Source organism: Parasteatoda tepidariorum, chromosome 7 (genome assembly GCF_043381705.1).
Source record: "Parasteatoda tepidariorum isolate YZ-2023 chromosome 7, CAS_Ptep_4.0, whole genome shotgun sequence".
Classification (NCBI taxonomy): Eukaryota; Metazoa; Arthropoda; class Arachnida; order Araneae; family Theridiidae; genus Parasteatoda; species Parasteatoda tepidariorum.
The window spans coordinates 91,887,800-91,907,763 of record NC_092210.1 but is presented as its reverse complement, the minus strand read 5'-3'; the positions used below and the strand labels follow the sequence as shown (position 1 = coordinate 91,907,763).

Below are 19,964 nucleotides of genomic sequence, written 5' to 3'. Positions count from 1 at the left end.
TTGAAGGAAACTGCAAAATTCTCCCATGGTTACTTCCAACAGCTAGAGGATTTTAAACCTTTATCTGTCTGCCACTGAGGATATTTTACCTCAGAGCTGTGGTCAGTGCCAGTCAGGAATAAAAAAAATTTTTTTGATCATCCATCACTGGGAGGCAAGCCCTCTATATTCCCCAGCTACCTCTGTTCAACCATAACTAGCTCTAGAGTAAATTTTTTGAGGTTGCTTGGAGAATCTACAGAATGCTTATGTTATAAATTTCTTTTAAACTTAAGTTTTTGTTAATATTTTTTCACAATTAATGATTGCATAAACAGTAACTCAATTTACCATTTTAATATATTTCATAATATATTAACATATATTTTCTGTCACAAAACTTCTTATTGATGCTTACTTATGGTAAAAGTTCAGGGCTTCAAGTGCTGCGCATTTTGCTCCAAATCGGTATATTTGCGCATTACTGCGCAGAAACGACATTTTATGTTAAATTTGCGCCGAATCTGCGCCAAAAATGTTTTGGGGACCAACTAAACATTGCCAAATTTTAATAGCAAAAGAAAAATTTTTCTCTTGTTGATTTCATCGTTATTGATGTACCATCGTCTTCGTCAATGGAAAGCTAATGGCCTTCTTGCGCTATTCTATTTATAGATTAGTACCATGATCCTTGAATTAACTAGGGGACCATCCACTAAGTACATAATTTCATGTTGATCCTCAGAACAGTCAAGAATCACAAAGCTTCATAACCTCAAACTTTCTATCTCCGTTTTATTCANTCGAAGACAGAAAAAAGTTCGTTATATCCAACTTCCTCACTTTTTTGGTTCACTATATCCACTAAAAATAACATTATACGTGTATAGCAAGGCACGGGACCGAGCATTTCGTTCACTATATTCGGGAGTTTACTATAAACCATGTTCACTATAGCGGGATTTGACTGTATTATGGTTATGAATAACTAATATATTGTGACAATAAGTTTTAACACCCTCACCCAAAACAGATAAGTGGATTATCAGGGGTCTGTCCAGACATTTTGTGAAAGGTCCGTTTTTCGTGAAATTGTGAAAAAATTACTCGCATTCTTTCTACCAGGGTTCGCTTTTATGAATATGAATTAGTTTGTGCAAATAGGGTCCGGTTATTGCAAAAAACTTTTTCAAGGAGTTTTTAAATTGTAAACAGATGCCAAGATTATGCTCGGCACTGTGAAATTATAATTAAAAAAAATAAAATTTTAAAAAATAAACAGCAATTGCTGCTTCTAAATTAGAGATGCAACATACAAATATTGGGTATTTAGCCCATACCGCTGAACGCAGAATATTAATTTCGGGCGAATAATTGAAGAATCGTCTGCCGAAGACAAAACTTAATTCGTTTACATCCATCTTTCTTGTTTTTTGCCCTGGGAAGGGTTTATTCGATTAACAAAATAATAATGAAGATCAAATTTGTGAAGGGTCCGGTTAAAAGAAAAATCATTTTGTGAAGTGTCTGTTTTTATGGAAATAATTTCTTCTAAATTCCAAATTTCTTCTAAACAGACCCCTGATTATAAGGAAATCTGGGAATAATACACTAGTAATTCAAAATGAATATAACTATTTAATGAAAAATAATTTATTGCTAAAATTTACAAAGAATGTGTTTGAAGTTTCTTTACATTTGGCGCAGGGAAGTAGAGCGAGTTTATTAGTAAACATGGTGAGCCCGTGTGTGTGTTTCCCAAAATAATTGAAGAATTTGTTTGTAATACTAATATTACTGCGCAAAATGCTTCAGAATGTATGGCGTGAAATGGACTACCTCCTTCTCATGCCTCCATGTTGTGATGGCTCTGTGATTAAGTGTATAAGATATGTAAGAGTTCTGGCTGTGAAGTAAAGACGTTCTTTTTGTAGGAGTCTGAGAAATAATTGCTTGGAACAGTGCGATATCACAGCAAGCATGGATTGGTTCAGCATTTGGAGCATTTACTTTTTTTTGTGAGCTGATATGAATGCACATAATGAGAGTTTAAATACACCTTGACATGTATGTGCTGTTAACAATCAATAAAGTTGTGCAAGGGTACTTCTTTTTAGAGGTGCTGATAAAAATGCTCTTAACTACGCAAATCAAAATCCTTATCAGGTTGGTGTAATAGCTGGTAATCTCAACCTTGGCGAGCTTATTCGAAATCACAATCCAGAAGATGAATCGCCATACGGAGAAATGCCTGTATGTAACTCTCGAAAGAGAGGGTGCTGTATTATTGCACTGTCCAAATAATAATTTCTCAGAGTCCTAGACTCCTACAAAAAGAACATCTTAACTTCACAGCCAGAACTCTTACATATCTTTATTCACTACTTCTACACTTGTTCACCGCTCCATCAGAACATGGAGGCATGGCACTCCAAGATGTTGTCTGTGTAACCAAATCACGTAAAAAATCTGTGACGCATGTATGCAAGTTCCCTCAACATTCTGTGTAAATTTTATCCATAAATTCTTTTTCGTTCAATAGTTATATCTATTTGTAATCACCTTTGTCCTCTTGAATTACCCTGCATATTAAAAACGGAATAAAGTGTTTCTTACCTTCTTTCATACCTGATAGTGTACCTGCAAAAAAAAATTATAAAGGAGAAAGCTTATTCCTCTTTTTGAGAATGATATATTAAAAGCAAACTAAAGATTTTTTTTTAACCTTCTTTCAGACCTGGTGGTATACCTGCAAAAAATTGTAAAGGAGAAAGCTTATTACTCTTTCTGGGAGTCATTGACATCCTCCAAAGCTTTAGATTAGCAAAGAAGCTTGAACACACCTTAAAATCTGTACTACATGATGGTGTAAGTTGTTCTTTCCATTCATTTACATAAACTTAGAACAGCGACTTGAAAACATTCATTTAAAAATAAACCTTTACAGGTTGAGACTAAAGACTTTGAGCAAGGTTCAAACAGATACCTTTAAAAGCTCTTGATTTTTCCCCCCTCTAATTTTCAATGTCTTAAAATTAAAACCTTCAATGATTTTTTTAATCAAATAATATACATTATTTTCTTGATAATTTTTAAATATTCCACTTAAATTCAAATTAAATTTACTAAAACAATAAGAAAATGTTTAGAAGCATATTTCACGTAGTTTATATCACTTCCCAAAAACTTCTTTTAAATTTATTTTTAAAGAAAATATTAAAGTTCCAAAAGAAAAATCCAACGCAAATAACCCATCTTCTAATTTAAAACAATATATTTTTTTTAACCTTACAGTTTTATAAAAAGAGATCTCTGACCAGTACTAAGTCCCAGCGATTCTCTCTGCAGCCAAATTTTGTTTGTTAGTTGTATGAACAGGGTATCCACGTACTGGGAAAGTCACGGATTTTGCTATTGAAGAAAATTTGTCATGATTTTAACTAATTTTTTTTTTTAAAAAAAATCATGGAAAGTCATGGATATAGGTTGCCGAAAAATCTAATTTTTGAAATTGAATTTACCTCCCTAATTTCACGGTGTACCGATTATCAGAATTTGTAACAAAATCGCCACTCAATGTCACATTTTATTAAAGTATTAAATTTTCTTATGATGCTCTTTAAAAATGATGGTGTTCCTTCAAAAAATGAATGAAAGAACATAATTTCTAGCTCGAATCGTATTTTAAACTTCGTCGATTTCTGAATTTTTTTTATTTATTTATTTTTATTTCATCAATATAGAAATCTAGCTGAATCAAGCCATTCATTTGCGAATTTTTTTTTAATTTTCAAAAATCAGGAGCATTTCTTTTTCTACCAGTCAGCAAAAAAAGTATCTTTAAAGTATAATTCTGCTTTAAAAAAAAAGAAAAAGGATTTTTTAATTTTCCAAAAAAAAAAAAAAAAAAAAAACCCTCTTGTCTTTCTGCAAGAACTCAATTGCTTTCTGCAACAATGTCACCCGTGATTCTGAAACGGGGCTTTGAGAGTTTCCAGCAATGATATCCAGTGGTTAAGGGCTGATGCTGCTTACTTGAGCAGATAAAGGAGAATTATTAAATTTATTGTTTTCGTCAGAGAAAATCGTATCTACGCTAAGTCATGAAAAATTCTTGGAATTACTCATAGAATGTCATGAAAAGTCTTGGATTTGAAAATCTAAACTGTAGTAAATACCCTGTATGAGTATCTCCATATTTTACATTAGGAAAATCCATAAAAAAATATCCTTTGAACCAGAAATACTCCCATGTTGATCTTTCTATGAGAGCAAAGAAAACTACTCTTTTTAACAGGAAAATGATGGTGACATGCAATTGGTCTTTTCTTTTAAGTTAATCAATCATGTGAGATCACTCATGTTCAAATTTAGAGTATGCACAGCTGCCAACTCTACAGGATTTTCCAGCAGACTACTGAATTTTGACAGTTTTTCTCGGTCTACTGGTTTATTAAAAATTCTCCTGGTTTTTGTACATTTTAAGAAAATTTACTAAAAAATCCCTATTGAAATAGCATTTTTGATCACATTAGTGAGGCTCAATTATAGAAATCAGTTTAAAACTTTTTTTGTTCTAAAATGGTTTTTTTATTTTATTTTTTTACATTTCCCTTTTTAAATTAATTTAAAAGTCTAACTATCTTTGATTAATTAAATGCCTATTACTGTTTAAAATTATGAGTAAACATAATAAGCATTTCATGTTCATTTAGTGTTAATTATAAATGAAAAATATTAAATTTTTTATGTTTTGATGACCATGAAAATCCCTAAAATTCCCTATGTGTAAAATATTTTGTACATTATGAAACAATTATCATGAAATTTATATTACTTCCTAAAGTCTACTGAATTTTTTTTCTATCATTTAGTAAAATATTTTTTGTTGTATTACATTAATTTTGTAGTATAGTTTTTCCAAATAAAAAGGAATAATTCAGTTAGATGAGATGAACTTTCCCATGACTTCTGCCCATTTTCTTTTCTTTTTTTCTTCACAGTGCTTCTAGTTCAAGCCCCCCTTGGCATCAATTCCCTTTGTTAACTGCTAGTATTGGAATTTTTTTATTAAATATTTTCTTTTCAATCAATGCGAATTAATAAAACTGATTTAATACGAACTTTTTGCGTGCCACTGCATGTACCATACATACATTTGCCATCTCTGCCTTACATCCTAGAATTGTTTCTTCACTTTTTCATTATTTTAATAACAAAAATTTCTTTATTTAGGATACTGTGTCTGTTCATAGGCCCAGTTTTTACAGTCAGAGATTTCTACAATTTATGAGCAAGACTGTATTTAAGAAAATGCCTTCAAGTGAGTTCATACCTTTTTATTATTCATCATTAAATATGGTTATTAATTTATTTACAATTATTTAGGCAGTTCATGTTTTTTCAATGCAAATTAATCATAGGTGAAATTTGATGTTAATCTTGGATTTATTAATTCTGAAATGATCTGATAAAAATTAGTTCTGTGCACATGAGCTGCTATTGCTGGATGGTTATGGCCATCATTTGTGCTTCTGGTAATGGTTTGAAGCCCACCCAGCTTCGGATCGATTGGTCCCACCAGTTTCTCTGAAAAGTAAAGGCAACCAGTGCATAATGCTGACTACATTGTCACCATCATGCCGTTGGTCACTAAATTGTGAGGTCTTAGCTTTCACGACCTCCGCCTGTCGTGGGAATGCTTTGCTTTTTTTATATGTATATGTTTTTAGAGTAAAGCAAATATTTAATAAACTGTTTTTCAGTAGTAAGTTGACTTGTAAGGCATTTTCTATTGACAAGAAAATTAAACTATAACTTAATAATATAATAGGTTAAAAAATATATTATGAATTTAAAAAAAAATAAATAAATAAATAAAAAAAACAAATCTGAAACATAGCACTTTTTTTTATTTTGCAATGTTCATTATTTTTTTTATTATTACCCATCCAGTTTTTTTTTTAAACAATTTTTTTTTTTTTTTTTTTTTTTTTTTTTTTTTTTTTTTTNTTTTTTGAAAAACTTTGTTGTTTAAAATATTTTAATAGCATATGAATAAAAAGCCCTTTTTTATTTTGTTAAATACATTTGTGTATTCTCTTTATATTACCAATCAATTTTTTTTTTTTTTTTTCTTGGTTNTAATAAAACTGATTTAATACGAACTTTTTGCGTGCCACTGCATGTACCATACTTACGTTTGCCATCTTTGCCTTACATCCTAAAATTGTTTCTTCACTTTTTCATTATTTTAATAACAAAAATTTCTTTATTTAGGATACTGTGTCTGTTCATAGGCCCAGTTTTTACAGTCAGAGATTTCTACAATTTATGAGCAAGACTGTATTTAAGAAAATGCCTTCAAGTGAGTTCATACCTTTTTATTATTCATCATTGAATATGGTTATTAATTTATTTACAATTATTTAGGCAGTTCATGTTTTTTCAATGCAAATTAATCATAGGTGAAATTTGATGTTAATCTTGGATTTATTAATTCTGAAATGATCTGATAAAAATTAGTTCTGTGCACATGAGTTGCTATTTATTGCTGGATGGTTATGGCCATCATTTGCGCTTCTGGTAATGGTTTGAAGCCCACCCAGCTTCCGATTGATTGGTCCCACCAGTTTCTCTGAAAAGTAAAGGCAACCAGAAAAGTAAAGGCAGTGCTGACTACATTGGTCACTAAATTGTGAGGTCTTAGCTTTCACGACCTCCGCCTGTCGTGGGAATGCTTTGCTTTTTTTTATATGTATATGTTTTAAGAGTAAAGCAAATATTTAATAAACTGTTTTTCAGTAATAAGTTGACTTGTAAGGCATTTTCTATTGACAAGAAAATGAAACTATAACTTAATAATATAATAGGTTAAGAAATATATTATGAATTTAAAAAAACAAAACAAAAAAACAAATCTGAAACATAGCATTTTTTTTTATTTTGCAATGTTCATTATTTTTTTCATTATTACCCATCCAGTTTTTTTTTTAAACCATTTTTTTTTTTTTTTTTTTTTAAAAACTTTGTTGTTAAAAATATTTTAATAGCATATGAATATANTTTTTTTTTTTTTTTTTGAAAAACTTTGTTGTTAAAAATATTTTAATAGCATATGAATATAAAGCCCTTTTTTATTTTGTTAAATACATTTGTGTTTTCTCTTTATATTACCAATCTAGTTTTTTTTTTACCTTGGTTATTTATTTAAAATGTGTTCATAACATATTAATGGAGGGCCTCTTCTTTTTCTCTTTTATATCTAATGGTATTTGTCTTTTTGCCTCTTATTTTTTGCTGCCCCGGACGTGACACATCAAAACAGCTGGTCAGCATCGTAAATTTAAGACCATGGTCACTAGTGTTCTAGGTATGAATTTCAAACAAAAAAAATATTGGTGTTTAGTGTCTTGCTTAGTGAATGCATTCTGAAGTAATCATTATATTTTGTCATTCACTTCCAAAGATAAAAAACTCCCTCTTTTTTTTTTTGATGGATCTGTGACCTTCTGCATGTTTGATGTAGTGATTCATACATAACTGTAATTTATGTTGCAATTCATACTTGTAATTTGTATTTTATTGTTGATCTTCAGTTTAATTGTTTTATGTGAGTTTTGTGAATAAAATTCATTTTCATGTAAACAGAATACAGAACAATACTCTATGAACTTTCAGAACAATATTCTATGATATTAAATTGCGTTATTGGGCCTTTATAAGACAGAGGGAAGTAGCCTTCCTACGGTGGTTCTAAAAAATATTCAAACATAAAATTACTAGAAGAAAATTACATTAAAAAATGATAATGAAGATGCTGTAGGTGGAACTTGCAAGTTGTAAATACTTTGGATTATAACCATATTATGTCTTCAATTTAATTTAAAGTACTTTTGATAAATGTCTGAAATAATTGTTGTTTTTTTTACTCTTCAGAATTTATGACTCAGGAATAATGAATCTTTTTCTTAAACTCTGTTTCTTGATCTTTCACAAAATGGAGCAAATTTTTCACATTTTTATTTTAATAGGGGCACTTAATTCATTGCATGTTTTAAATAATCACTTATTCCTGAGACTTGTAGTATTTATTTTGGTTTTAAAGCGTGCATGCCTCACTGTTGTTTTGATGTTCATTTTCAAAAACAAAGGATCGTAAGTATTGAGTGAAAAATGACAGTCTTCTCGACTTAATTGCATATCGAATAGTCTGCTTATACTTATAAATTTAGTGGGACTAAATTATTTGCTATGTGAACTTTCCATGTTTAAACAATTCAACTCTTTGCTTTATTGCCAAAAAAAAAAAGAATCAACAAATTATTTTTTTTTAAATTGTTATCGCCAGCTAGAATGAAATTTTCAGTGAAGAAGATGAAACTATAATTCTGGGTCGTTTTAAAAAGTCCTGCTCCAAAATGGAGTCAGGAAGAAGTTTTAACAGATGTATAGTAAATGATCCTCTTTCATAAAATATGTGAAGGTAAATAATCAATAAAATATGTGTAGGTAAGACATAGAGAAATGTGTGTCAGAACTGTCAACTACTAATTTCTTTGGCAGTAAATAAATTGTATTGCAGTATGTGGGTTAAACTTTACACTTGCATTTATTTTTATATAAATTAAAATAATATTTATATTCCAATTTATGGATCATTATAATGAGTTAATTCTTTCCAAAAATTATATTGAAAGATTTTGCGGATTATACTCGATGGTGTAAATGAGAATTATAATTGGAGATGATTTAACTTTGAACTGTACAAGATCACATTATATACAACCCGATATTATTAAATACATTAAAATAAATAGAAGGAATTGGATGACCTACGTGATTTGAATGTGGGATGACAATAAAATTTTTAAAAGAAATATTGCTTTTTACACCCTCAGGAATATTGACGTGGGGAAGGTCTCAGTTGAGAAGGGCTGATTCGGTGGAGTCTCATACTTTTGCAATGAATGAAAAGAATTGGGGGATCAAAGATTAGTCTGAAGTCGTTAAGAACCCGCTTTTTTAAATATTGGAACCTTTATAAAGAGCTGACTGTACAAATTGTTTTTTTTTTATTTTTTAAATATAGCAAATAGCCAGTTTACTTTATGCTTTTGATGTTGCTCAGTTAGAATTGTGGGAGAAATAATTTGTATAAACAGTGAAATCTAATTGTACTTACTCAAGGTGCGTAGCTTTTTTAAAAAGTATATATATATTTATATATATATAGTAAACACAGCCCGTTTATTATTTTAAAGAAGTAACATATATGTTTGATCTATTTGTACACTACATGTGGAAAATATCAAATCAATATCTTAAAAGCTGACAAAAGCAATTAAATTAAAGGGAACAATGGATTTATTATCTCTTACCTATCAAAAATTATATAAAAATTTTCTCTACAAATGATTTACAAATTACAAATTTCTCCAAATGATGCACATTTTCAAACAACTGAACTGGAAAACACTATTTCGGAGAGCCAGGTGTATTTTTACGTGTTCAAACGTGAATGGGTTGGGGTTTAATCTTTACACAGTGGTCCCTTCCGAGTGATTTTTGGTATGTCCCTTTTATGACTGAAACTTTTTATTTTGAAGATTTGACAATATTTGAATTTTGTTTTCATTGCGTACTTTGGAAGAATGGAAAAGTGTTTTGAGAGAAAATAAGAATTGTTGCTTATTTTCACCTCCGTTAAATCGGATTACCAATTTCGTAGTATCAGTATTTTAATCCATTGTTTCTATGGGGATGCGGAAAATATTCGTTACATTGAAATTTTTGCTGAAGCGGGGTTTGACTGTAATTGGAACTGACTGAGGAAGTGATGTAAGACCAGGGGTCTGCCCAGGCCGAATTTACTACCGTTTAGCGGTTCCTTCACAAATTCAATTTTAGGTGAAACGGTAGTTTCACAAATTCAACTTTAGGAAAAACGGTAGTTTCACAAAATACTTTTTCTTAAAATTTTATTTTTGTATCCTTTAAGAAACGATAAATCTATATTTTTACCATGTTTTTGTATTGATTTTGTAATATAATTTTTAATTTTTCACAAATTATGTCTAAATTTTCACAAAATAGGTACCTTTCAGAGAAACCTAGACAGACCCCTGAAGACAAAAGGCATTTATTCGGTATCATATGACTAACTTGAATATTTGTAATTATAGGAAAAACATATTCATTTATCTGCAGCTCCTTCTAAAAATATGAATATATATCAGACTTTTTCTTTTTGTATTGAAATTTTTTTTTTTTTAATGTTTAAATTCATTTCAGATGTAAATAGTTATTATAGATTATTCAATTATTTTTATATCAGTGCAATTATTCCATAAAAAAATTATGTTAGTATCTTCCTGTAAACGATCAACTCTCATAGGTGGACAATTTTTTCAGTCCCTAGAGCGTCTGCTTAACCGAGGTTTCACTTTATATAAAGAACTTTCTGTATTTTTTCTGTTTCAAAATATTTTTTTGACTTCATGAAAATTGTTTAAAGATTTCTTATTTTTTGTTGGAAAATATGTTGTCATGAAAAGATTTTGTTGGTTGGCCCAACACTTTAACATTGTTGAAAAAAGACCACAGTGATCGGTTCAGGCATATTGACCTTCATAACTCGATAGGGGTACTCTGACTGAGTTTATGTGATTCTTCCGCTTTTTTCCATATTTTCCACTCTTTTTTTCATAAATTTCCGTGCGAAAATTTTTTTTATGTACAGGGTTCATACGCCTCCTGAAAAACTCCTGAAATTAGCTTTTTTTTTTCTAAGGGCCCTTATAACTCTTAAAATTGTCGTTTTAACTCTTGAAAATTATGTTTTATCTCCTGAAAATTTTTAACAAAGATAAAAACTATTCTTAAACGGAGAAAATAATTAATCATCCCTTCCATCTTCCCCAAATGCCTGTCTTACCAGTCATGCTGATGGACGCAGTACAGTGTGAATGCTCCCTAAGCGGAATGATCATTCAGTAGTGCCAGCGTTAAGATAATTTGAAGTGAAGTTACTATTACAATTAATGTAAACAATCTGTTCGCATGCACCCAAATGCAGTCGATTAAGCGTTGAACAGCAATCGAGTATTATTTTTTCATCTTTATTGTATTTACAGCTACAACAAGTATGCTTGGTGGAAAGTGCATTTTTAATAGCGACTGGCTAGCAAATGAACTGTATAAAGATTGGCTGCTAAGTGTTCCCGAATCTCGACATAAAGCATGTTGCTCACTGTGCAATAAAGTTATCAATGTTTGGAATATGGGCGAAACAGCCTTAAAGTACCACATGAAAGGGCTTAATCTTAAAAAGTTGGCAGAAAATAAAGAAAAAGTTGTGGATTTAGGAACTTTTTGCTCACCTCAAGATCATAGTGTTGAATCTCCTAACCAACCAAGTACTTCATATTCAGTTCAAAGTGATGTTCCTGTGCCGGTTTATAATTTGAATCGAGCAATTAATTTGAATAGCCTCACTACGAAAGCTGAAATTTTATGGACTTTAAAGGTTTTATGCTCACATTATTCCTACAAATCTTGTGAAAATTCAAATTTTCATTTTAAAGTTATGTTTTCTGATAGCGAGATAGCAAACAATTTCAGTTGTGGTGAGAGAAAAAACTGCCTACCTCTCAAGTTTTGGCATAGCGCCATATTTTTCGTCTCTACTTAAGTCAAGGGTGAAAGAGGAAACCAATTATGTACTGCTTTTTGATGAAAGTCTAAATGATGTTAATCAATTCAAACAACTGGATTGTCATGTAATATTTTGGGATGGTAACCAAGTAAATATGCGCTATTATTCTTCAGACTTTCTTGGCCATGCCACGTCTGAACTTTTATTTGAAAAAATAAATGAGAAATGCTTGTGCATCAGTACTAAAAGTTTACTGCAATTATCTATGGATGGCCCGATTGTCAACCTAAAAGTGCTAGACATAATGATGGAAAAAATGAAGAATGAACACAATGTGAGTCTCTTGAATGTAGGTTCATGTGGACTGCACACAATGCATAATGCCTTTGGTTGCTCTGCTACTTTTCCGGAAGTAGAGCATGCATCTGTTTACTGGTTTTTTGAAGACTCTCCTGCTTGAAGAGAAGATTTTGCATCTGTAAATAACTTGATAGTTGCAATAAGGAAAATAATAAAAAACTGGTGTGGAAGGAGGCTGCAAAAAATATCAGCAAAAGCTGTCAAATTTCAAAGGGAATTGCACTTAAAAAAATTAAAATCTAAGGTCTCAAAAAATTGTGCGAAAAATGAATTTTCTTGTCCTACCAACACTGATGATCAAAAGTCTGCAAAACCCAGTCTACAGATCAGTCATGTTAATGAAAGACCATAAAAAAAAAACAAAGAACTGATGAGAAAGTCCGCAAATGTCCTTTGACCATTCAAGAAAGTTTTTTTAAAATGATGTGATACATAAAATCGTGCCTTTATGATTCATGCATGATTACTCTAAGTTATCTAAATTATTAAAAGAAATTATTTTAATCAAGATTTTATTTAAGAACATGAGTACCATTTATTTATATTTATTTGAATCGATAATTATGTAATCAGTATCAGATTGGCTATTGAATTCATATCATTTTTTCTTTTGCATGTTTACTGCTACAGTTATAAACTTCCCCTTTTTTCAATCACATCCCTGGTTTATAACTGATGCATTTATTAGTATCTGAGTTTATCTGCTACCTATTTTGATACGACTGTGTTCTATATTTTAATATCTGTTCATTTAGTGGACGAAAAAAATATCCAAAATAAAATATAAATAAATAAAAGTGTGACTCAAGAAAAATTTTTGAGCTTGATTTTATTTGTACCAACAACCTTTTTTTGTTTGTGATCAAAATTTAAGGCCTCTTTTCCCTAAAAGCTTGCTTTTTTAAAATGCAGANTGCATGATTACTCAAAGTTATCTAAATTATTCTAATCAAGATTTTATTTAAAAACATAAGTACCATTTATTTATATTTATTTGAATCAATAATTATGTAATCGGTATCAGATTGGCTATTGAATTTATATCATTTTTTCTTTTGCACGTTTACTGCTACAGTTATAAACTTCCTTTTTTTGTTAATCACATCCCTGGTTTATATCTGATGCGTTTATTGATATTTGAGTTTATCTGCTACCTATTTTGATACGACTGTGTTCTATATTTTAATATCTGTTCATTTAGTGGACGAAAAAAATATCCGAAATAAAATATAAATAAATAAAAGTGTGACTCAAGAAAAATTTTTGAGCTTGATTTTATTTGTACCAACAACCTTTTTTTGTTTGTGATCAAAATTTAAGGCTTCTTTTCCCTAAAAGCTTGCTTTTTTAAATGCAGAAAGAAATAAAAACTATGTATATTTTTGTTCGAATTTGGGTATTGTTCTAAATATTAATTAGACTTTTTTTTAAAGTTTATAAGCTAAGTATAGAGCTAAATGATTTACTTACGTGAAATTGAATAATCATATTTGTTTCATCTCTGTAACTGGATTTGCAGTCTCTGAAAAAGTTGTCTTAATATTTTTTTTAATAAAATTTTTTTTTTAATTTTTTCTTTCTTTGCTGCTAGGATTATTTATGCATCACTACTGTAAATTAAAATATTGTGTTTAAAAAAAAAACTGCTGTATGTGTGTTATTTGAAATATGACTATTTGTAAATAATTGCAGCTTTAAAGCATTCCCCTTCAAAGCGTAAAGGGGTCAGCGCCAAGAAATCTTCTGCTGGAGATTCCAAAAGCATCCTTCCCAAAATTCCATCAGAAACTGAATGTGTTCAAGAGGAAGGTAACTATCTTTAATCGATATCGATTGTGACTCGAGAGCTACCTCTCTACTTTTTTTTTGTGCAACTGAAACACCTGTCTCGTGCCATATATTGCCACATTACTTAACTAGAATGATGATCTCTTTAAATTGCAAGAAATTCTTAATTATTTGTTTTAAATTATTTATTCCATAGGTGGTCCCATGTGTGCCCAGGCTGGAGAGAACTCTTCTTCTTGTGAAGTGAAAAACGATTGTTCTTCTGACAACCCAAAAAAATGTGCCAATGCTCCTCCTCCTAAAACAGCATCAAAGTCATCTTCTGTATCGTATAGTGGTAGTAAATCATCTTCTGTATCCTGGGAGCAGAAAACAGAAGTCATTAGGTAAGGCTGTTTAGTATTACCGTAGAAAATCTATTCTATAAACCGCATTCATTTTGAAGGTGTGAAAAATGAAAATTGCAGCTAAGAAATTTTTTTGCGACCAAGCAAAAAGTACCGTCGCACCCTGCTATAGTGAACATTGAAGGGACCGAAATTTTGATTCACTATATCCGTACTGCAACTAATTTTTTTTCCAAACTGCTCCCTTCTATAACACATTATTTAAATGAATGACCCATAAAAAATATATAAACATTATTGAAAAGCAATAAGTCAATTAGTTAACTTTTATTTTTTATGACTCTTCGTCTAAAGTACAAAAAATTTAGGTATGGGAAACTGAGGTAGAAGCAAAAAAAAAAAAATGCTTATGGCTACATTCCACTGAATAGCTGGTTTTAAAAATTCAGTACAGTGTAACGTCCGTCCCATATCCGGACGTCCCTTTTCCGGAAGGGTCAATTTCCCGGACACTTTTTAACAATCAAAATAAACAAACATCTACTATCTTCCCCTCTCTATTAAAAAAAAAAGTCTTTGCGCAGACGTTTTTTTCCTTTTCTAGCTTCTAGTGATTCTCATGCATTGAACCCATAAATCCACAGAAAGGGGAAGAGAAGACCTCCCAAGACTGTAAGTGATACTCCTCCTCAGGAAAGGAGGGAGATTTGTTTTCAAAAGAGCACAGCTGAGTCTCCTCCCCCCCCCCCATGGCTGGTAAAGGAGGCTATTCCGGGAACCATTTTATTAGAGTGTCAGGGGAAGAAAAAATACTGTTAAAAAGGGTTAACATAACTTGGAGGGGGAATCACTTTCAGTCACACAAGAAAAAATAAAGAGAACTCAATCAGCATGCAGCTCTTTTATGCTTGATTGATGGCCAATGATGGGAGAGAAAATAAGAATTTATCACTGCCCCACCCTCAACTTGAATGACAAATAAGGAGGAAATGAATTTTCTTCACCTACCCACCTTAATGAATGACTGGAATTTCCCTTTGCTTGAATCCTTCTAGTTCAAAATGGGGGAGAGAGCAATTAATGTTTTCATAACTGTCAATTTTTTTTTCCTTTTCTATTTTTTAAGCAATTATTATTTTTTTCTAATACAGTAGGGAACCGATTATCTGGAACGATTGGAACCATCGCTATTCCGGATAACTAATTTTTCCGGTTTTCTGAATCGCTACAAAAAACCGTTTTTTTTATTGTTAAACCCAACTAAAAAAAATTTTTTTTTTTTGGAAATCTTAAAAAGAAGAAAAATTGATGGAGTAATACACTAATGATTATTTCCAAAATGATGGTAAGGTAAACATCTTTCAAAGAAGAAAGAAAAATCCTAAAATCTTATGAGGGAAAAAAAAAAATTTTTAAATGGCGGGCAAATTTATCGAATTTCGTTCCGGTTTTCTGATTTCCGGATTACGGGTTCTGTATTGTATTTTGTTTTTGATTGATTAGATATCATTCTAATACTAAAACATTGCCCGAAAAATAACGTTTTTTTATTTTTTGCTTCTTAGATTCAGATTGTTTTAAGCTTTGTTTACCTGGGGGGTCTATTATACGGAAAAATCCAATATCCGGACTTCCTAAAGTCCCACCGATTCCGGATATGCGACTTTCAGCTGTATATGTATTTTATGTAGAAATTTCAAAATTACCCCAAAATGAAGAAGAAAAATTAGTGGATGACAGAAAAAAGTTCATAATATCCAATTTCCTCTCTTTTGGTTCACTATATCCACAAAAAATATTTGTGTTCACTATATCCAGGAGTTCCTTATAAACCATTTTTATCTTACATTGTTTGTATGTATTACCTTTTTAACAATATTTACATTGCTAAGAAGAGCACGTTTCAAAAGCTAAACTTTTAAAAAAAAGGAATAATGTTTAATAGTTCTAATACTCTACAAAATTTCAGATTTTTTTTCCTTGTAAATAATAAATAGTTAAATGCATATTTTTGTGTTTTAAAGTTGTTGTTTTTTTTCTGAAAACTATTTTAAAGCATTTTATTGTAATTTATTTGTTCCAGGCTAATATAGATTCCATGTTTTGTAGGTAAGTTTAAAGACGTGAAGTTATCTATATAATTCTACAAAACACAAACGTTTCAAATTTTGTGTTATAAATGCTGTGCCCACAGTAATAAAATCACTAGATTATAAAATAATCCCCTTTATAAAATTAAATTTGCAAGAACAGAATCAAAACAAAGTAATTTTCACACTGTTTTGTTACCTCCATCCGAGTTTTAGGCTTTTTATCTGACTTTCTCCTTTAAAGTCTTATAAATCATGCTTGATCTTTTTTTCTTTAAAACATCAGGGTTCAAAAAAGAAAAATGTGCTCTTATTTTTCTCTTAGTAATTATTGTAAAACCATTCTTTTATAAAAATTAATTTGGCCATTTAATTAGGTCAAATATTTGTAGGCATATGTTTACAGTGATGAAAAATCCTGTTATTTCTTGCCTAAATAATTACATATCTACCAACTCTACTGGATTTTGCCAGTTTCTCTTGGTCTACTTGTTTAATAAAAATTCTCCTGGTTTTTGTACATTTTAGAAAATTCACTGAAATTGGGTAAGTTTCCTAAGAAAATCGGTGTTGAAATTGAACTTTTGTACAGATTATTGCTTGTTTGAATATTTGAAGAAGTATTACTAAAACATTACGAAGCGAACCTCATTTATAGAAATTAGTTCAAAACTTTTTTTTATTTAGAACTCTCTTTTTAAATTAATTTTAAATATATCTTTTAGCTATCATTGATGAATTAAATGCCTGTTAATATTCAAAATTATGACTGATACATAACATTTCAGGTTCAATGTTAATCATGACTGGAAAATATTGCAGTTTTTCTATTTTGATGACGATAAAAATCCCTAATACAGGGGTGCCACTCTTCCGTCTTGGGGACGGAATTCCGTCCTATTAAAAAATATCAAATTCAGAAATTCAATTTTAAATTTGAAAAAAAAAAATTTTAAAAATAAAATATATGTATACATTGCTAAAAATGTTTTTTTTTTTTCGATAATTATTTCAGGAAAATATCTTTTCTCGTTTATTTCTTCCTAAAATTTAGAAGTAAAGTCATATTATTCACATAAGCGCAAATGGGAGTGGCTTCAAGAAAAAGATTCAGGTGGTATTCTACATGTGGAGTGGTGTAGAAAATTAAAAGAAGTGGGTCATTGTTTTTGCTTTCTCTGTGGAAAAAAATTAAATTATGCTAACAATGGTAAAAAAGCTTTATTAAAGCATGCAGAAGATAGCGAACATCAGAAAAACTGTCGTTCTCAGAAGTATGTGCAAACTCTTCCAGGTGCAAAACAACAGTCTGAGAAGGCTCCTCTTGCATTATGTGATCGTATAGCAAATCAAAANAATTGTAAAAACATGATACTTTGAAATTAAACAGGGATATGCATTGTTACACATATTCTAGATTTTTATTATTTTAATATTTCTTTTCTTTTTTTTTAAATTATAATATATTATGTCCTGCTAAGTCTTTTTTCATAATTTTGTAATAAGCATTCCAAAAATTTGAATAAGTTTATGCATGGATGTATTCCACAAAATTTCAAAGAGGGAAGAAAAAAATCTAAAAACAGGGGGAAATGCTCATGTTTTTTTATCAGAAATTTTTGCTGGTTATCAACATTTTTGAAATTCTTGGCTCCTTGCTCAATTGTATAGGCCATTTTTAGTTTCTAGTGTCCCAGAAGAAATAAGTTTCTTCTGGGCAAAATGCCAGCCTTGATCAAATCAAACTTAATTTTAATAGGCAGCAGGCACTTTATTATAGTTTGTGGGGAGAGTTATTGACAATGTCAACCTTTGTCTATCTAAAGGTACCCCCACCATAGAATCTTATTATATGCTGGTGAATTGGAATTTTATTTTTGTAGCGGTAGGCACACTACAGTACTCCCCCTCCAGAATTATAACTGTGATAGAATTCGATGAGCAGGAACCCCTCTAGTTAAGTCATTGCTGTTTTGTGCGAAACTGGGAGAGCTGTATTAAGTTCACAATCGTGGTCGCTCCTGTATTGCATTTAGCAATCGAGTGAATACGTCGTACGTGATCGAGACTGAGTGGCAACAGTGTGAGGAGGTGAATAAAGTCACAAGTAGTAAGTCAACTGTACAATGTGGACCATCCATCGAAGTATGTCCAGGTCACCAATGTGGGTAGAATTATCGATAATGTCAACCTTTGTCTATGTAAAGGTACCCCACCACAGAATCGTGTTAACATGTCTTATATACTAGTGAATTGGAATTGTATTTTTGTAGCGGTAGATACACTACAAGTGCTTTGAAGAGGAAAATCAAAATCTGTTCTCATTCTAGATATTTTATTTCAGCTTATCACAAGTTACTTTCCATACTGCAGAGTCAGCAGCAGCAGCAGATTGTGTGTCTGAAACAAGTAGTTCCAGTACGTCTGGCATTGGTTCAACGTTGCACACAGTAACGTGGACGCCACCCCACAGTGTAGAGGGCTCTACTCCCACACACACAGAAGGAACGCCCTCTTTCACAGAATCTAGCTCTAGTGGGGATGCTGGTAAGTTTTATCAGTCTCTGAATAATAATACCAAAGTTAGATAATATTTTGAAAAACCTTTTTGATTTGGCCTATCTGCAGGTTTAACATTAGCCTGATAACGTAAAATTCAAAGTTTCAAAATTTTAAATTTCTATCTTTATTCAGTTTATTTAAACTGATTTTTTTTACAGGAAACAGAAAAAGGTTTAGTTGCATTCAAGTCTAATGAAACACTTTAATTCAAAATTTTTAAAAAAATTTCAATATTGGAAAAAATATTAAATACTCAGATTCCCTCTGAGTAAGAAATTATTTTGAAAAATAAAAAATGATTTAAAATGAATTAACTGAAATTTTTTTTCAATTAATATTTTATTTATTATTTAATATAAAAATTTTTGTAAATTGTAATTTTTATTCTAGTTTAATTTGTAATTTTTAAAAACTGTTTCTGAAGTTTTGTTACCACTGTTGAATTCAGCTTTTTTCTTTAGCTGAAGCATGCCTGTTTGATTTAAATCAGATTTTTTTTAAAATTTAAATTGGATTTTTGTAGAAGACGGTTAAAACTTACATTTACAATTGGTTAACTTTTATGAACGTAATTATAATCAAAATATTATTAAAAATAAATTATTACCAAAGAATATAGAAAGATAAAGTTCAGCTCTTCGAATGCGTAAGTAACGTGAGGAACTGATCAGTGTAGTATGCTGTACCAGAAAAACAACTTACAGGGTGAGCAATGCACTCAAGATTTAGCAAAGCATCAAGCGTTGCCCATGAGATGCAAAGAAGAGAACTTTTTATTTCCTCTCCAACCCCAGTAGTGATTAGGAGGATGATGAAAACCCATTACAAAAGCCTCTGTCCTAAATGTTACTTTTTTCTTTATTCACATTGACCGCATCAAGTCTTGGCAGGCTGGTTTAATACAGGTCTGTCAAAGCTAGCCTTCTTCTCCTATGTATGACTATACTTTTAAGCTGTATACCTCACTAAAAATATACTATTCAAGGGTCTGTACGAGGCAAATTTACTACTGTTTAGCTGCACCTTCACAAATTCAACTATAGAAAAAATTACAGTTTCAGAAAATGCTTCTAAAAAGATGTTCTAAGATTCTCCTCCCCGTAAGTAACTTTTTGTATCCCCGTTTTTTTTTTTAATTATACGACTGTAAACTTTACAGGAAGTTGAAATTTAAACATTCAA

General features: G+C 30.6%; 1 protein-coding gene across 4 annotated transcripts in view; it reads left to right on the top strand.

Annotated features, from left to right (window-relative positions):
• LOC107444683 (phosphatidylinositol 4-phosphate 5-kinase type-1 alpha) overlaps positions 1 to 19,964 on the top strand; it is a 68,293-nt gene that overhangs the window by 33,950 nt on the left and 14,379 nt on the right. For all 4 annotated transcript variants that reach the window (XM_043055235.2, XM_071183727.1, XM_043055234.2 and 1 more), the window contains 5 exons: positions 2,715 to 2,847; positions 5,215 to 5,302; positions 13,688 to 13,804; positions 13,980 to 14,169; positions 18,565 to 18,767. In XM_043055235.2, coding sequence (XP_042911169.1) covers positions 2,715 to 2,847; positions 5,215 to 5,302; positions 13,688 to 13,804; positions 13,980 to 14,169; positions 18,565 to 18,767 — 731 coding nt within the window. The remainder of the gene's footprint in view (positions 1 to 2,714; positions 2,848 to 5,214; positions 5,303 to 13,687; positions 13,805 to 13,979; positions 14,170 to 18,564; positions 18,768 to 19,964) is intronic.